This window comes from Phaseolus vulgaris, chromosome 8 (assembly GCF_000499845.2).
Source record: "Phaseolus vulgaris cultivar G19833 chromosome 8, P. vulgaris v2.0, whole genome shotgun sequence".
NCBI classification, from domain to species: domain Eukaryota; kingdom Viridiplantae; phylum Streptophyta; class Magnoliopsida; order Fabales; family Fabaceae; genus Phaseolus; species Phaseolus vulgaris.
In genome coordinates, this window is record NC_023752.2 from 10,610,329 (window position 1) to 10,628,140 (window position 17,812).

Below are 17,812 nucleotides of genomic sequence, written 5' to 3' on the forward strand. Positions count from 1 at the left end.
TTGCATGTCAATGGAACAACATTGTACTTTTATTTGCAATGTACGTATCATGCAAAATTTGAAAGAGGTTTGGAGTCAAAATTTTGAAGATGTTTTTAAGTGGAAGAGAGGATTCACGAAGAAATTCTCTTTTTGGGAGGATAACTGGGAGGGTTGTGATGCTTTGAAGAATGTTTTTCGAGGTTGTAGGAGTTTGGAATAATGGTGTATGGGTTTGGAATTTCGTCTGAAGAAGGAGTTTATTTGAATGAGAAAAAACAATCGGTGTGTCAATTTTTCCAGGTAATTCAAGGGTTGAGTTTTGACTTGGATAAGGAGGATAGTTGGATTTGGAAGGGTGGGGAGGTAGTATCTTATATAGTTAATTCTACTTATAATCGTCTTAGGGGGGATTGGGAAGGGGAGGATACCACAATATTTAAGTAGTTTTGGAGGTGTAAAGTGCAACCTTTTGCACTCGATACTGCTTGGAGGGTGCTGGAGAATAAGACAGCCACTCGGGTCAATTTGGAAAAGCGTGAGATTGTGGTAGATAGTCCTTTGTGTAGTTTCTGTGGGGTGGAGGAGGAGTCCTGTTGACATTTGTTTTTCGAGTGTAGATTTGCTTGGCTAGTTTGGAGTCATTGCTTTGAGTGGATTGGTGTGCAGTTCGTGTCTCACAACGTTCCTTTGTTGAATTTTTCCCAGTTCAGGCTCAATAATGCTCCAGTTGATGTGTGAGGAGCGGTTTGGATTGCAATAGTAAGAGAGTTGTGGAAGCATAAGAACAATGTAATTTTTAATAGGGGAGTGGCTGATGTTTCAGAAGTTTTTGCCTTGGTTCAATTAAAGGCTTGGTCGTGGGTCACTGTCAAGTCTCATTCTATGCTTTTCTCCTTTTTTGACTGGTGTCTTGACCCTTTAGTCTGTATGAGGATGGTTTGTTGATGTTTTTTTTTTCGATAGGTGGGTTCTATAGGTCCAGTTAGGTGAGTTGTTTTTAGGAGTCTAGTGGAGCGGTTTGGATTTGGGTGGAGGAGATTTAGGGTTTGAGTTTTTTTTTTGTATACGGGTTGAACCACCCCTAAAGTGGTTCACATTTATTGATTTTTTATTGCCGATAAAAAAAACGTATCATGCAAAATGTATGAAAAATGTAAGTGTTGCATTTAACTGACGATACATTTGTATGTTTATGCTATGTTGTAGGAAATGTCTATTGCATTTTGTCTTTAGAAGAGATTTATTCGATTTCAAGTACATATCAACATCAAGATCTTCTGAAATGCGAGCTAAAACTTCTTTTTTCAATAACTTCCTTCATAAAGAGTTTTGCAACACTCACTCAATTATCTATCTTGTATGGTATGCACTTTTACCATGTGTTGATGCAAAATGCTATGTTACCTAGGGAGATGAGTACTATCAACGGTCAAGGATGTTGTATACATAAGAAGAGTATTTAAAGTTGCATGAAGTACAATTAATGTATAGTTCACTATCGAACTCAGTAGACGTAGTAGAAAATTCAAGTGAGCTGAAGCTACTTAATAATTATAAACATTTTTGCAATGACTATCTTTTTTCCAACACCTATATAAAATCTTTCATTAAGAAGAAGAGCACAAAGCTAAGATTGCACCATATTGAAATGTTGCTCAAATTTTATGTGCCATACAAAGCTTCAAAGAAGAACATTGTGAGTGTTCTTCTTTCATCAAGATGCTATGTTGCTCAAATTCAAGTGAGCTGAAGCTGCTCAATGATTATAAACATTTTTGCAATGACTATCTTTTTTCTAACACCTATATAAAATATTTCATCAAGAAGAACAACAACATAGTACAAGTGTTGTTGTAAAATGCTATATTGCTCAAATTCAAGTGAGCTGAAGCTGCTCAATGATTATAAACATTTTTGCAATGACTATCTTTTTTCCAGCACCTATATAAAATCTTTCATCAAGAAGACGAGCACAAAGCTAAGATTGCACCATATTGAAATGTTGCTCAAATTTTATGTGCCATACAAAGCTTCAAAGAAGAACATTGTGAGTGTTCATGTAGTCAACTAGGAAAGAGTGCTCAAACCTTGTATTCTTTGAAAGACATAATCCTTCCCTAGAGAACCAACTCAATTATCTAAACTAGGTAAGAACTTTTAAACCTTGTACCATCAAAAGATGCAAACACTTCCTAGTATGCACATTCAATGGTTTGTTGATCATACAAACACATATCCTTCCTACTTGAACCAAGAGTGGCTTGGGAAATATATTGAAGGGGATAGTTAGGAGTGATTAGGAGCCCAAAGAATACACATTGAACAAGGAGTGACTTGGAAAAGAATACTCAAGGGAGTAGTCAGGAGTGAATAAAAGCCCAAAGAATACTCGTTGAGCCAGGAGTGACTTGGGAAAGAATACTCAAGGGAGTAATCATGAGTGACTAAAAGTCAAAGAATACTCGTTGATTCAGGAGTCGCTTGGGAAAGAATACCCAAGGGAGTAATCACGAGTGACTAAAAGCCCAAGGAAAACTCGTTGAGCTAGGAGTGACTTGGGAAATAATACTCAAGGGACTAACAAATAATGACTTGGAGTCCAAAGAATACTCGTTGAGCCAGGAGTGGCTTGGAAAAGAATACTCAACGGGGTTAGTCATGGGTGACTACAAGCTGAAAGAATACTCATTAAAACAATTTGTGGAAAAAATACTCAAAGAATTAACTAGGAGTGAGTACGAGCCCAAAAATGTTCAAGAAATTAGCTAAGAGTATCTATGGACCCAAATAATATTCGAAATGTACTTCACAACATTAATCTGCCTAATAAATTTCAGTTTATTGATTTAGAATTGGTTGTAGTTTGTTGCGACAAACAAACCAGTATAAAATGTTGTGTATTTTTTTCTTCTTTATCTCCTTTACATTATATGTTTTGGTCTGCACTGACATGATGGGAATGAGAATTATTATGAGGATGTATTAAAAATATCTTATGTGTTTCAATTGTGTTCTAAAATTGAATATGTTGTAATCAATCAAATGCAAAAACTACAGTTTGATAACTCAATGAACAAAACTATCGTCTGAATATTTCTTATCAAAATATATTTGTAAAATAAAATATTTAATTTAACTAAAATACAGTTCAAAATTATTTTCATGTGTTTTTTCTACTTTTCACATTTTTATATTATATTAATATAAAAAATGTAAGTTTAATTTTAATTTATAAATATTATTATTAATTTTTTAATTAATTATATAATAATTTAAATCAAAATTTAAAAAATCCTATTTTAAATAAAAATTTAATTTTTAAATATTTATATTAACATAATATTAAAATAATTAATTAATTATATAATTGATATCTATTTAAAAAAATAGTTATATTATGAAAATATATATTAAATTAAAATAATAATAATAATACAATATATATTAATTATTTTATAAATATTTAGGTGGTATAAAAATAATATCATAAATATACAATTAAAAAGAAAGTATTAGCATTATATTAAGTATTACAATTAATTTTGAAGGATAGTTAAGATTTAATTAATTAAAACATATTTAAATATTTAAATATATAAAAATTATATTATATTTTTTTGGAAATAGTGTCGAATATCATAATAAGAATGATGTTTGTTAAGTCTTGAATTTTTGGGATGATTTTTTTTAGGTGGAAATTATGAATTTTTTTACCAAAGTGGGGTAAGTTTGCCCCTTTTTACCTGAATAATGAGATTCGTTGAAAAAAATTACAAAGTAGGGTAATTCATGCTATAATGGAGTGAAGAAATCGTTTAATGGTAGCATAATTTTTGTCATGGTAAAGTGAAGTCAAACTAAAGTGGAATGATTAGGAATTTTTTAGATAGATGTTGTTGTTTGATATCATCATGATTTTATTTTTTTTATGAATTTTATGGACTCATATGTATGTAGGCACTAAATATTGGATATAGAATTGTATAACTGATGCCCTTAATATGAAATTACCCTTAACAAAAGAATTGTATGTAAACATAGAATATAGATGATAAACATTAATTTTAAATAATTTTGTCATCAAATCATTGAAATTTAGGAAAACAAATGTTGTTTATCAATCATAGTTGGTTTTGGTGGAGACATCACATTAAGGTAAGGAGTTGTGGAATGTTGTTCATGAGGAACCGAATAAGAGAGTGTGATTCCTTAAATGAGAGAAATAAAAATATATAGAAATGAGTATGTATCATTCCATATTCTTGAAATAAATGTAATATAATTTCATTCTAAATATTGATGGAAAGAATGTCTTATTAATAGTGTGTTAAGCATAATATTTTAATACTACCATATATGATCAATGATAGTAAAAATTGTTACATCTTTATTATAAATAGTTTGAATCTCTTATATTCATTATAGGTGTATATAATATTCTCAATTTTTACACTATAAGAAAATTGTTAAATAAAAATTAATTTTCGTAACTTCTCGTTAAAACAAGGACCTGAAACCCATCCATCCACCTTCTTTCTATTTTTTTTCTTTTTGGAGGGCCTCAGCTTCTTGTTTCGATCATTGGAGCTCGTCCTGAAGCTTGACCGTTTCTTCTTGAAGGATCTCCACTTTCTGGTGAAGTTCAGCTACCTCTTGGGACTTTTGGTCGGCCAACCTTTGCAATTCTTTTAACTTGGTGATGACCAAGCAATTCGCAGCAAGAGTCTACCCCATTTGTCTCATGGTCTCCTGGACTAGACAATCCACCTCTAGGCATACCAACTTCTCATTCGCCTTGTTGGGCAAGAGGGCCTTCTCGAGAAAGGATGGGATGTCTAGACTTTGGTACCATAGTCCCTCTCCCTAGGAGCTGGTATCCTAATCTTCTAGCACCATCCTCGTATCACGCGGCGAGGTTGGACTTGGCAGAGGAGCATGGTAGGAGGAAGCGCGCCCATCTGATTCAGAATGCTCAGTTGGGGCAGTGGGTGTCTTCCTTCTCCTTTTGAAGACTATCCCAAAGAAGATCTCCTCGTCATCCTCAGTAGGGGTTAGAGCTGCTACAGTAGGAACCTTGAGCTTAAGATCTAGGGATTAGGGCTGAGTCGTTGCCTTCATCTTTTTGGCCCTCTCTGCCAAATCCTTCTAGTTAATTCAGGCCAACATGTTGTCAACAAAGAAGACAAAAGGAATTTAACAACTATAATAAAGTCAGCATTATTGAGAATATAGAATGAGAAGTACCAATGTAAGCCTTTAGCCCCATGGGGAGAACTCTTTGCTTATGAGGGTGGCGGTATTAAAGAACACCTTTAAGCTCGAAAAGAAGTGGCAGACCTCCTGCTCACGCTGAGGCATGTCTTCCAGGCACCGAGCACTCTGGAAGTTAGGCTTCTTGGTCTAGTATAAAGGAAACCCATCTAGAAGAAGTTGAGTCCTTCTTGTTGCAATGTATCTTCAAGAATTTACCTTTGAAGCCTTTGTAAGACTGCTGAAAGAGCTATAACAATGCTCTCCCAGCCACCCCATTAAAGGAAACCTAGAGTTGGCGGCCTAGGTGTTTGCCCTCAAAGAAATATAGGAAGACTTCCACAGATGGAAAAATAACAAACTGTGTGCAAAGAATTGAAAACCCCAAACAAATGGCCAGCTATTTGGATGTAGCTGGGCAGGGGCCACGTTGATCTCGGTGAGGAGTTTTTTTTTTCAAAATTGAACAAAGGTAAACGAAGAAGAATCTTTTTGAAGATGATGGCATAAAAATAAAAAAAAGGGACTCTAAAGGTCAGAGGACTCATCGCAACAAACAGGCTCATCCTCTCTACACGGGATTATCCTAAGAGCTCTATCGTTCTCTACCAAAATGACACTTGTTTTGACATTCGCTTTTCCTAAGGGCCACTATTTTTTCACGAGAAGTGTATATGGAAAATTCTTCTAACAGATTCTGGGGTGCCCAGGGATACAGAGCTTTGTAATCCATTGCAAGATTATCTAAAAGTATAAACACAAGCAAATACAAACACACATTCAGGCAAAGTAAACCACATGCAACGACGCATTTCAGATTCAAGTGAAACCATATAACCAGCAGAAATAACGACGAACATAAGTAGAAAAGAATAAATCCAGAACAGACCCAACTCAGGCAATGTGATCGCAACAAATATTCCGAACAGATGATCATGCAAGTACATGAGTAATGGGTTGAACAAGGGGAAATACCTTGTTTCAGGGAGCGATTGAGGAAGAGGAGATTTCTCAGGTTCGTGAAGGAGGCGTAGTGAGTCTGAGAGAGGCGCGAAGGGTTCACAAGTATAAGAGAAATGAAACAATGAGTGGAGAAGGTTTTTGAACGTTAACTTAAACAAATGTAGGAATGGCAAGCGGCAACGCCTTTCCACCGCTGATGAGGATGCCACGTGTGCGTATGAGATTAAGTATGTTGAGATGTCACGTCAGAAACACTTCGTGCGTTGTGCCACACCTGCCCATTGTGAGAATGACACGTAAGCCACCAGCGCATGTAGATAGTCTCTTTGCTAAAGCAAGCTCAGCTCAAGCCTGAGGGGCTTGTGTAGTGGACAAAGCACTCAGGGCTCAGTACTCGGTGGTCAGATCTCGGAGCATGGCACAGGAAGGTCAGCTTAGTTGTTGGGCCAGTATAGTGGGGCATGTGATTGGGCCCAATTTGGTTAGTAAACCCATTGTGGCATAAGTTAACCTTTATATGACCACTGCTAAAGGGTATTTTTGAACCTAGGGGTACGCATAACACATATGGTGTCTAGGTTAAGTAAATGTTGCTTTAGCTTAAGTACGTGTGATCTAGGGCACATAGGGGCTAAGTTGCATGCATGATAAAAGATAATGTTGCTTCATGAGTAGGGTGCCCCTGTAAGCAGAATATCCCCTGATTTTGGTGCATAAGTTGGTGCCTTGCTGGCAGGTGGTTGTTCTATTATTATTTTATGCACTCCTTAGAGATAAGATTCCTTTTTGTTACTGCATCTAGAGAGGGCGCCCCTAAACAAAATGTTTTCCCATTGAGTATGCTTTCAATTGAGATTAGATTCTCCTGAGGGAAAGTTGTTACAAAAGATAAGCTATAAAATGGGCTTGAGACAAAGGTACGTTGTTTCTAAGACTGAAATTGAATACTTTTTAAATTGTAGTAAGCCCTTACTGACTTGATCGTCGAAGTGCAATCAACAGGTAGGGCCCCCTCTATTTCAACGGAGCTACGTTCCAGAGCTACAAGAGATAAGACAAATTCCTAAAGAGACATATTAAGCTAGAGCTTGTCACCATAGTCAACAAACGAGCAAGTCAACTGGCAAGAACATTGTATAAGTTGTAACCAAGGAAAAGACAACAAGACAACCTGAAATCAAACTTGTGTTTATTGTGTGGTCGAAGCAACAAAAAACAAACACAACCAAAGATTTTGAATTTTGCATAATCAGGAATAGTATTAAAAAGCATTTCATGAGGTGACTTATTATGAATAATAGGAGAAGGTAAAACATTGATAATATGCATGACAATAGTAAATGCTTCACCACAAAACCGAATGGGTAAAGAAGTAGAGACAAGCAAAGTTAATCCCATTTCAGTTATATGACGATGCTTACATTCAATTGAACCATTCTATTCATGAGTATGCGGGGAAAATGAATGGTGATAGATGCCAAAGTCATGAGTGAAACGTTTGAAACATAGAAATTCTTTTGTGTTGTCGGTAACTTTAAGTTTGTAACCAGTTTGTGTTTCAACAAAAATATTAAAACGAGTAATAGCAGTTAGTGTTTGTGACTTATTATGTAGAAGAAAAAATCAAGTATATTTAGTATATGCATCCATCAAAGATATGTAATAACTTGCACCATTGGAAGCACAAATCGAAGAGGCACCCTAGATATCAATGTATACTAATTATAATGTTGTAGTGTAGTGAGTTTTAGAATTTTGAAACGGAAGTTGATGAACTTTCCACATAAACAAGCATTACAAAATTGTGTTTGAGTTTTGTATGAAACCTTACATGCACTCAAAATACATTTAACAATAGAAAAATTAGAGTGACCAAGTCTATTATGCCATAGTTGTAACGTGGGAGATTTAGGTTTATAAGCAACATGATTAACAGTGTAAACATGAGAGTCATTGGAAGGAGGAAACACATAAAGACATTCTTTAACTTTTCCTTGGAGTAAAATTTGATGAGTTTCCTGATGTTTAACATAACAAGTGTTAGCAAGGAATTCAAAATAGACGTGATTATCTCTTGCAAATTGAGAAACACTAATTGGACTCTTAGTTATCTTAGGGACATGAAGAAGGTTACGAAGGACAAATATTGTATTCGTGTGTGAGACAATATAGTGTGCAAAACCAATGTGTAAAAATTCCACACCTTGATCATTACTTAGTTTTAAGTTTTCACCACCATGATGAATTTGCTTATTGGTGAAGATATTGGAATCATTGGTTACATGATGGGTAGCTCCACTATTGGGGTACCATAAAGAATCCTCAATGGTTGAAGGTGCACCAAGAATGGAGGGTGTGGAATCTTGATCAGCTGAAGGTGCATATTGAGTCATGTTAGCATTGAAAGAATGTGTGGAAGGTGGATCATACATGTGCCAGCACATATCAGCCGTATGCCCAATTTTATGACATATTTGACAGAAGTGTTTGACAGTTTGCTAAGGAGAGAATTGATTTGAAGGTGGGCGAAAGTTTGTTCTGGATCTAGCAAAGCGATTGTGAGGAGGGAAAAAAACAGAGTGATTGGAAAAACATCCACCATGAAAGTTGTTATAACTGGATTTATGTGTTCATTTGACAGGATTGTTGAAAGGCCATATAGTAGAAATGGTGTTAACATGAAGAATAGAGGATTGAGCTAGCCTGTGCTTCTTGAACCTTTCTTCTTGGGCAAGCATAAGAGCTTCAAGCTCATCCACGCTGTAATGATCAATGTGAGAAAAAATGGAGGTAATAAAGCCATCGTAGTCTTTCGACAAACCATCTAAAATGGCATCAACATGCTCAATTCAAGAAACGGGAACACCACCAACAACGAGTGAACCTATCATTTTCTTGATATCGAGGATGTACTTGGAGATGGAATGTTTGTTCTTTGATGTTTTGAGAAAAAGACACAACTTCTTGACCATGGCACGAGTATGAGAAACATAGTAAGTGGTAAGATGTTGCCAGATCTCCGCAAAGAATCAAGGTCGACCATCTTAATTAGGATTGTAGAGGACATAGATGCAAGAAGCCATGCGACCAATATTTGATCTTATTTGTGATGATGAAGGTAAACAATATTAACCATCATTTCTTGATTTTCATTTGGCAGAAAGTGTGGAGGAATGGAATCACCTTAAGAAGTGTGTGAAATCAAGACCATGAAGCGTAACTAGGGCATACTGTTTCCACACGAGAAAGTTCTCGTCGTCAAGCTTTAAAGAAATAGGAGTTTTGAAATGGTGGAGATGCGGCGATGGCGGTGGCATAGCCATATGGTGGGTAAAAATATCAGAAGTAGAGAAAAAGGAAGACTTACAGGAGATCATGAAAGAGAGGGAAAAAATGTGTGGTTCTGATACCATGTAAGAAGAAAGAGAAGAAAGAGAAAACATTCTATTGTATTCCTAAACTTCACTGTGATACAAAGAGAAAAGAGTGTATATAAAACAGATACACCTAAGCAATTGAAAGATAGATAAACTAGCTACTAATAAGCTACTAATAGTCTAACAACATCGACATGTTATAAATCAACCAACCACGCAATTGATTTGGAATACTTCTTTTCTCCGACTTTTCACTGCCAAAAAAACTTCAGCTGTCATTTTTACTGGTTTCCCCCCCTTAAGAAATTTACCAATTTTAATGTGATTTAAGAAGTATAAGCCTTACCTAAGTAGCACAAAACGATCTTTTTGTCATATACAGGTGCAGGTCCACAATTGAATGATTTGATCATGTGAGTTTTGTTACTGTGATGCTTCCACCAATCCATTTAGGGAAAAACCATCGTTAAAGAGAAAATCCATAAAATGGTGGAAACAACACAAGTAGGCAATTGGCTCAATCAAAGTGCAATTATAGTCACCATTTCATCCGCACTCAAATAGAAAATCCAGTGATAAATGATGCAGGAATCTCTGTAATATTGCTTCAAGCATTGGATTCTAAGAAATGGGGCATCTCTGTAATTTTCATAGACAAACAACTTTAGTCCCATAGCATAGCTTCAAGGAAGGTCGAGTTGGAGACATTCACAGTGGTTCCATCAGGGCCAATTGGATCAAAAGGTGAATCTTCTCCATATTCACTTGGCATTGACCTCCACTGCAGGCTTGGTTCCCAGTCTGCTTCTTTGATCACCTTCAATATCTCTTTTGCAACTATATTGCTCCCCTCAGCACCAAGATGAACTCCATCCTTCCTATCAAACATCACTCAACAAAATGAATGATAAGAACATTTGAATCTTCTAAATTATGCATGTGACAATGAACTACTCTAACAGAATGAAGAATAGGAAGATGTGAACCTTTCTCAATTTAAGAAGCATGTGACTAATGACTAATGACTAAGAATGCATACTTACATGAAGCAAACATCTCTCCAGTCATCCCTTTTCTGGAGTACAGACCACAGATCAATGGCATTGATATTCATCTCACGGCAAAGCTCCAAACATGCTTCTGAATATATTCGACAAGATTCGTTTGTCCTTAATTGCTGCCCCGGTAGCACACTAGTTTAAAGTCCAAATTTTGCTCATCAGAGTCTAATTTAAATATAAATTCCAAAAAAGAAAAAAAACACACACAAAGGAAATAAGAATGTTAAATGCTCGAGGAAATCTTCTGAACTTGCAAATGCTAGCTATATAACCTTTTGACCACAGGTTTTATCTATAACAATTAGTAATGCAGACTGGTTTTTTAACTGTTCTTTTACCTTGTGCCCTTTTCTCTCCTTGTGCATAATTGTATTCTTTATGTTTTGATGAAGAATTTTCATTATGATAATAGTTATATCAAACTTTTTAATTATATTCATTATTTTTTGTAATAAAAAAAAAGAGTGGACAAGAACCTATATTTTAACTGGTTTATATAAATCAAATCTAGTTCATTACTTCTATGGACCAATTCTTTGGCTTCCCTTAATATGGGTATATTTGTCATGATATAATTAGTCTTGACCTAAGTGAAGAAATCACTTGCATATAGTTCTCTGCCTTTCATCTTTTGTGAATTTATAAAAATGAAATAGCAGTAAGATTGAAGTCAAAACCTGTCTCCATAAAGGTGTGCCTCATTAACAGGAGGTGCACTGAGAAATATAATGCGAGTCTTCTGTGAAAGGCTCTGGCAATCACAAGGATTTGTGTCAAACATGGCAGTAATAACTAAAAGGTAAAAAGATGAAGATTCTGTAAAAAATACTTGAAGGGTGGTGAAGGGTTTCATTCATATAGTAATAAGAAATAAGAAATGTGTTGTTTTACCTTCAGATGGGTACCGATCTTTCTCATATTTTCTATATATTCTTGGAGAGGTACATGTTGACCAAGGCCACTTGGATGAGGAAGAAGAGAATCATTACCACCAAAGTACACAATAACCAATGATGGTTGCTCAGTGGCATTCTAAGTTAAAGAAGATGATAGATCAGAAGCATAGAAAAGATGCTATAAAATTCTGATAATTGAGTAGTTCATTTTAGTACTTTAGATATTGTAAAATTCAGAATAATCTTCCTAACATGTGCCAAGATTCATTTAGAAGAAAACTTGAGGATATCTTGAGATTCTTCACATCATTCTGTGCCACTCCTACTCACTTTCTACGTTTCCAAGGTGCCATTTTGTTTCTCAATGACCACAAATAGAATAAGCATTTCATGATGGAAGGACAAAAGATTCAAGTTGAAGATGAAGAAAGAAGAGGAAATGTGAATCAACAGAGGGGTGTGTGGTGTTGAGGGTAACACTCAAATTGTTAATACCTTTGGAAAAATTTCATCCAGAACTTGCACAGCACGCCTTGAATTCCAACCAGAGTATCCTCGCACAATTACATCAGCCTATGTCATAAAGTTAAATTCATTGACCATCCAGTGTGTACCCCAAAGGCTTATACAATACAAGCAATTATTTCATTCAATTACTGTCTGAAATTTAAACAAATTGAGACATTTTATATGCTGTGATCTCATGTTAGTCTATTTGATATAAGTCTTTTTGGTCTGTAGTTAGATATTATTCTAATGATACCAAGGCCTTGCACTGAAACAATAAATGATTGTTGGGTGGTGGGTAAAGTAGGACCAACATAAAATTTCCTCAATAGTGATTTTCTGGCAGCAAATTAATCATCAACAGTTCAGGTTTATCCATTCATTTAAAGATTTCTTGACTTTAAAAGAAGCTGCACTGTATGCCACATTTTCACATCACCCAATTTTTATTGGTAATAACACTTTTCTTTGCCCAAATAAGAACCAATCACACTGCTAGAAATCTTGGTCTCATAAATAAAACATAACCCCTTTACGTTTATCCAAGGAAATGCCAACCAAAATACGCAATTCTCAACATAGTCTCATCCAGTAGCCAGAAATTACAAAAACAGCTCATCCATCCACCTCCACGGAAAACCATAATAGAACACAGAACACAGAAAATTATTCATCCGCCAGGTCAATACATGAAAACCGTACTCTAGACAAACCAATTCCCAGGATCCAGATTCTCTGCATCCACTTTTCAACTCATTCAATTTTTCAGAAATGTCACATGAAGATTGGGCTCAATTAACTTAAAAAAACACATATCTGAAATGTCAGCCATCTAATCTTCATCATAATATTATAAATAAATATATTGAGTGCGTGAAAATGTGACAGCATGAATTCATTTGCCAAATGCCACGCTTCTGCGATCAAATAAAAACAGAAGCAAGAACGGAAACAGAATACCCCAACTTTCACTCAGTGAGATCTATTAAAACTCTAAACTTAAATCCTAAACTCTAAATTTGCTAGACTAACCTTTTATCAAAAGTTTTACAGTTTCCGATGCACAAACAAGAGTTCAGCGTGAACGCAGTTGCAAAAACACCCAAAATCATGTCACATGCATCTAAAAGTTATCCAAAGACCAAGAACAATTCTATTTACATATCCCCATAACTTAGTACATCATTAGACTTACAAGTCAGATATTGTCCGTTCTGCTGATATGCTCTCAAAGATTTAATCTTTAAAGGCTTCTTGTTGGATTAAAGAAAAAGGGTATTTATAAACGGACTCATTCATTGTACCCTCTTTGTTAAATCAGTTACGTAGAAGAACTTCAGAATTTAAAAATTCATACTCACACATCACAAGTCTAAAGTCATGGTCTTTCACAGTTTCACTCCCTCACAGAAAGGAGTATAAGAAAGGGTACATGCACACATACCTTACGAGCATACAAGTGAGCAAGAGCAGCGCCCCAACCTTGCTGGGAATAGCTGAACTGAACAATGGAAGAACCAAACAGTACGAACTGGGGTCTTGTTGGTCCCACCATCTCTTCTTTTTTCCTCCTTCTTGGATGAAATTGGAACAGATCCGAACGTGTTGGTTCTTGTTCAGTCAAAGGCTTCTGCTAGCGAGCTTTCGTAACACACTCATAACAGAGCCGTTATTCAAACGATGCTGCATTTTATGCACATATCACAAGTGACGGATTAGAAATCTAATTTTATTTATTATTAATATTTGAAATAAAGAATCTCCGGATTCTATTTTTTTTGGACATTAGAAAGTTATTTTAACCTTTTTGAACTGTTTTTTATTAGATTAATGAATGAAAAAGACTTACCAAATTATAATAAAAGTTACATGGACTTGTTTTATCCCATCCCATTAGCCAAAATTAAATGTTAATTAATTTCTTTCTTTTTACATTTCGATTTTCTTTAAGAAAACTGTTTTTATTTGTCTATTACTCTTAAAGTTTAAAATAATATTAATTTTATCAGTTATATCTTAATTACTATCTATATTTTATTAATATACACTATTAAGTTGAAAATAAAATAACTAATATGTATTTATTATAAAATATAAATAAAAAAGATAAAAATAGAAAACTTTATATTATTCAAGATACAATAAATAAATAAAAGTAGTATGTTTATACGGTCAATCCCGATAAATTTGTGTGGAGGGTCTAATGAATCTAATATTCATATAATTGCATAATAAATTACATTAAACACATTTGATTTTGGTGTTTTTCTTCCATCCAAAATTTATATGATCGTGAGATTAGATTATTGTCGTAAATGATGTCTTTAACAAGTACACCATTTATAAATAATTGAAAATGATTCAGTTATTCAAAATCTTAATAAAGATTTAATTAATTTTTATAAGTGGTATTGGAGAAGATTATACTAAGTTTAGAATTCTACAATTTTTTTTAAAAAAATGTTTAAATTTGAATGTTAGGGTCTTGTTGTATTAGGAGTTCTTGATGTAGAATTATTCTTGTAAGATATCTCAATTCCTATTTGCAATTGTTTAAATTCGATGTTCGTTCAGTGCAAGAGATAGTGAAATGCTCTGAATATATATTTGCATTTTTACGTTTACAATACCGAGGCAATATTACTTTCCTATTATTATATGTATATATAATCTAGGCTAGCAAATTTCTAATTTTAATATATTTTCTGATAATATGTGTTCCTTTTAGGGTAATTTTAGACTCTTTTTTTCAATCATTAAGTGTGTCTACTATTTTGTATATCTATTTTTTCTATATCTATCACTAAACAAGAAAAGGCACTTTGAGAAAAAAAAAAGCAACAACAACAATTTATCTTCTTTTTATTTTGATTTTGTAATCCGTAGTTTTTAAAAGAAGAATATGTTTTGTTGCATCTAACTATTATTTATTGAAAGTATTAAAGTAAGTTTTTTCATATTTTTTCAGGGATAGGGGTCTTTTCTCGGAAGCATGTGTGTTGAGTTTCATGAGTACTTTTATAAAGTACTAAAGTAATTTTTCTTTTTACATTTTTCAATTAATGTTGGAAATGATTTGTGTTTTCTTCTACTTTATTTTTTTATCTCTTACACACTCTTTTTATAGTCAATTTTTGATATTGATGAAGGATTAAAGAAAAATAACATAAGTATAGGTCCTTCTTTGAACAGGACATTTCAAAGAATATATTTTTTACTTAATGAGTTAATTGGCACATTTTTATGATGTTTGTAATTTGAAAATAATTTCAAAAAGGAAGGCTACATTTTATTTGTACATAAGTGATAAAAGTAGTGTCCAAAATAGTTTAAATGGAATTTTTCTTGATAGACTCAATGTAATGGTGAAGATTACATATCATATAGTCTATCTAAGTATCACTTATTAGACTCAAATTTATATGCATGTTAGTTTTGTGTTTCAGCTTATCAGATCAAATAAGTGTGTCTCACGATGATGCATATAATGTAAGATTGAAAAAAATGTACGTAAATATAAAATTTAATATAATATCAAATATGTCTATTGAAACTATAAGGGTTAAACGTACATTTTTAATTTCAACATATTTATTTTCAAATTTTTTATTGACTCTCTCAAAATTATTTTCAAACTAAAGTAATTAAATATTTATTTAACATATCAATTTTCACTTTAGCCTATAATTTAATTTAAAAATCATTGTACATATTTTATGAAATCAATATCTATAATTTAAAAAAAATATATAAATGTAAAATATTATGAAAAATAATGATGTCAAATATAAAAAAATAAAGGGTTGAATTGTGTATTAAAATTTGCAATATATGACATGGCAATATCTAACATAGGTCATATTTAGTTTTCCTTAACAAACTCACTCTAATGTTATTGACATATCTTTTAGTCTATCTAAACACTAGCTTATCATATATAGGTATATTTATATGCGTGTTGTTTTTTATATGCCTAAGGCTATGAGATTAAGCAATTACATCTAACAATATATGATACTTTAAGGCTTTAATTGGTTTCGAGGGTGTGGGGAAGTGGAAAATTGAGGGTGTAGGGGGTGGAAGTGTGAAGAAAGTTGAGGTTGTTTGGATTGTGGTAGGTTAGAGTGAATGTGTGAAGAAAATTTATTGAAATATGTGAGTGATTTGATGGTTGTAAGGATAATTTGAATTATTTTTAATTGTATAAATTGTAAGATTACAAATTTACCCTTGTGTATAAAAAAATAAAAAATAAATGATAATTACTTTATACACATTTTATTTAATTAAAATAATTTAAAATTTTAACTATAAATAAAAGATTAAATAATGTAGAATTCAAATAAATAAATAAAATTTAAATTTAAATATAATTAAATTAATTTTCAATTTATTATTTTAATATTTATATTAATAATAATAATAATTTTTTTTTATAAATATATTTATATTTTAAGGTATATAATTATTTTTTATTAAAAATATATTTAATATTTTTTATTTCTATTATGAATATATTAATATTTTTTTTGGATATTTACAGTTTACTTGAAATAAAATCAAATAAAATTAAGTAATTTAAATTATTTTCTATTAAAATTGAATTCTATTATTTATATTTTTAGAATTTAAATATTTAAATGGATTTTTTATTTTTATTAATAAATCAAAATCTAGATTATTATAATATATAATTGAACTCTATTATTTATACTTTTAGAATTTAAATATTTAAATGTATTTTTTATTCTTATTAAGGGTAAAAATGTAAATGCACAAAAACCTATGTGGCTTTCACTTCTCCCATTGCACTTTCTCTTCATCCATGAGAGGCACCAAAAAAGCTCTATCTTCTCCTTTCCACACACCTTCCCCCTCACCCATCACTAGAAACAAACGTGGGGTGCACTCTCACATTTGTCCGCGTGAATAGTGCACCCCTCAATCCAAGCAGGGGCTAAATGTTGAACGAATATTGTGTATTAAAATTGTACTTTCAACTTTTTTACAATAAATAAAAAATAATGTCTAATATAGTTCAAAATATTTCATAGATAAAATCACTATAATGGTGAATAATATATTACTTAGATGATGCAACTATGTTTTTTTACGAGATTTGATACTTCAAATGTTGAACCAATATTCTCTATTTAAATTTCAATAATCATTAACATCAGATTTAGTTTTTGAAACATTACATTACTACATAATTAACAAAATATCTATAAATTGAATTTTAAAAAAATAAAAACACTCCTTTCTAATATGTTATACTTATTAATTTAATTACAATTTGGTAAATTATGAAATGTAAATATTCTAAATTTATCTCTTCATGTTTATTAAATTAATAATTTAATTTGTAAATCATAGTGATTTATACGTTTGTTAGACAAATGCTTAACATATTCTTTAATTTGATTATAATTTTATGCCTAACAACAAAGTGCAAAACAAAATTTTATATAAGCATCTCGCCGGACGCAAGTGCTCATGTTGGCCTAACAAATGAAGCCATGTTGTTATGATAGTTTCATTTGAGAAAATATATGTGAGCTTATAACTTCATTTGATTGAACAAAAACAAGCATTTTCATTCGTATACTTCGTCAGATAAGTTTTTACTTGGACAAATGATAAGTATAATTTGTTTGATAAGCTTTTGATTAGATAGATGATAAGTATACTTCATATGATAAGGAAGTTACATTTGACGAGTTTTCATAAAACACAGTTCTCTAAAGCACTCTCTTGATAATATGTTTGTTTGGCA

General features: G+C 32.6%; 1 protein-coding gene across 2 annotated transcripts; it reads right to left on the reverse strand.

Moving 5' to 3' along the window:
- Positions 1–9,923: 9,923 nt before the first annotated feature.
- LOC137826282 (GDSL esterase/lipase WDL1-like) lies at positions 9,924–13,714 on the reverse strand. Of its 2 annotated transcripts, XM_068632192.1 has the most exons (6): positions 13,481–13,714; positions 12,025–12,102; positions 11,525–11,665; positions 11,311–11,384; positions 10,616–10,765; positions 9,924–10,450 (listed from the first exon to the last, which is right to left on the reverse strand). In XM_068632192.1, exons 1-6 carry the CDS (start codon positions 13,589–13,591, stop codon positions 10,237–10,239), a joined length of 768 nt encoding a protein of 255 aa, XP_068488293.1. In that variant the 5' UTR covers positions 13,592–13,714; the 3' UTR covers positions 9,924–10,236. The 2 variants fall into 2 exon arrangements, with proteins under 2 accessions (XP_068488293.1, XP_068488294.1); XM_068632193.1 differs by lacking the exon at positions 12,025–12,102.
- Positions 13,715–17,812: the final 4,098 nt, after the last annotated feature.

Coding starts and splice junctions, on each gene's coding strand:
- LOC137826282 (XM_068632192.1), bottom strand. CDS start 13,591: ATGGTGGGACCAACAAGACCCCAGTTCGTACTGTTTGGTTCTTCCATT. Junction 12,103..13,480: donor CTCACTTGTATGCTCGTAAG/GTATGTGTGCAT, acceptor TTTATGACATAG/GCTGATGTAATTGTGCGAGG. Junction 11,385..11,524: donor AGATCGGTACCCATCTGAAG/GTAAAACAACAC, acceptor TGTGATTGCCAG/AGCCTTTCACAGAAGACTCG.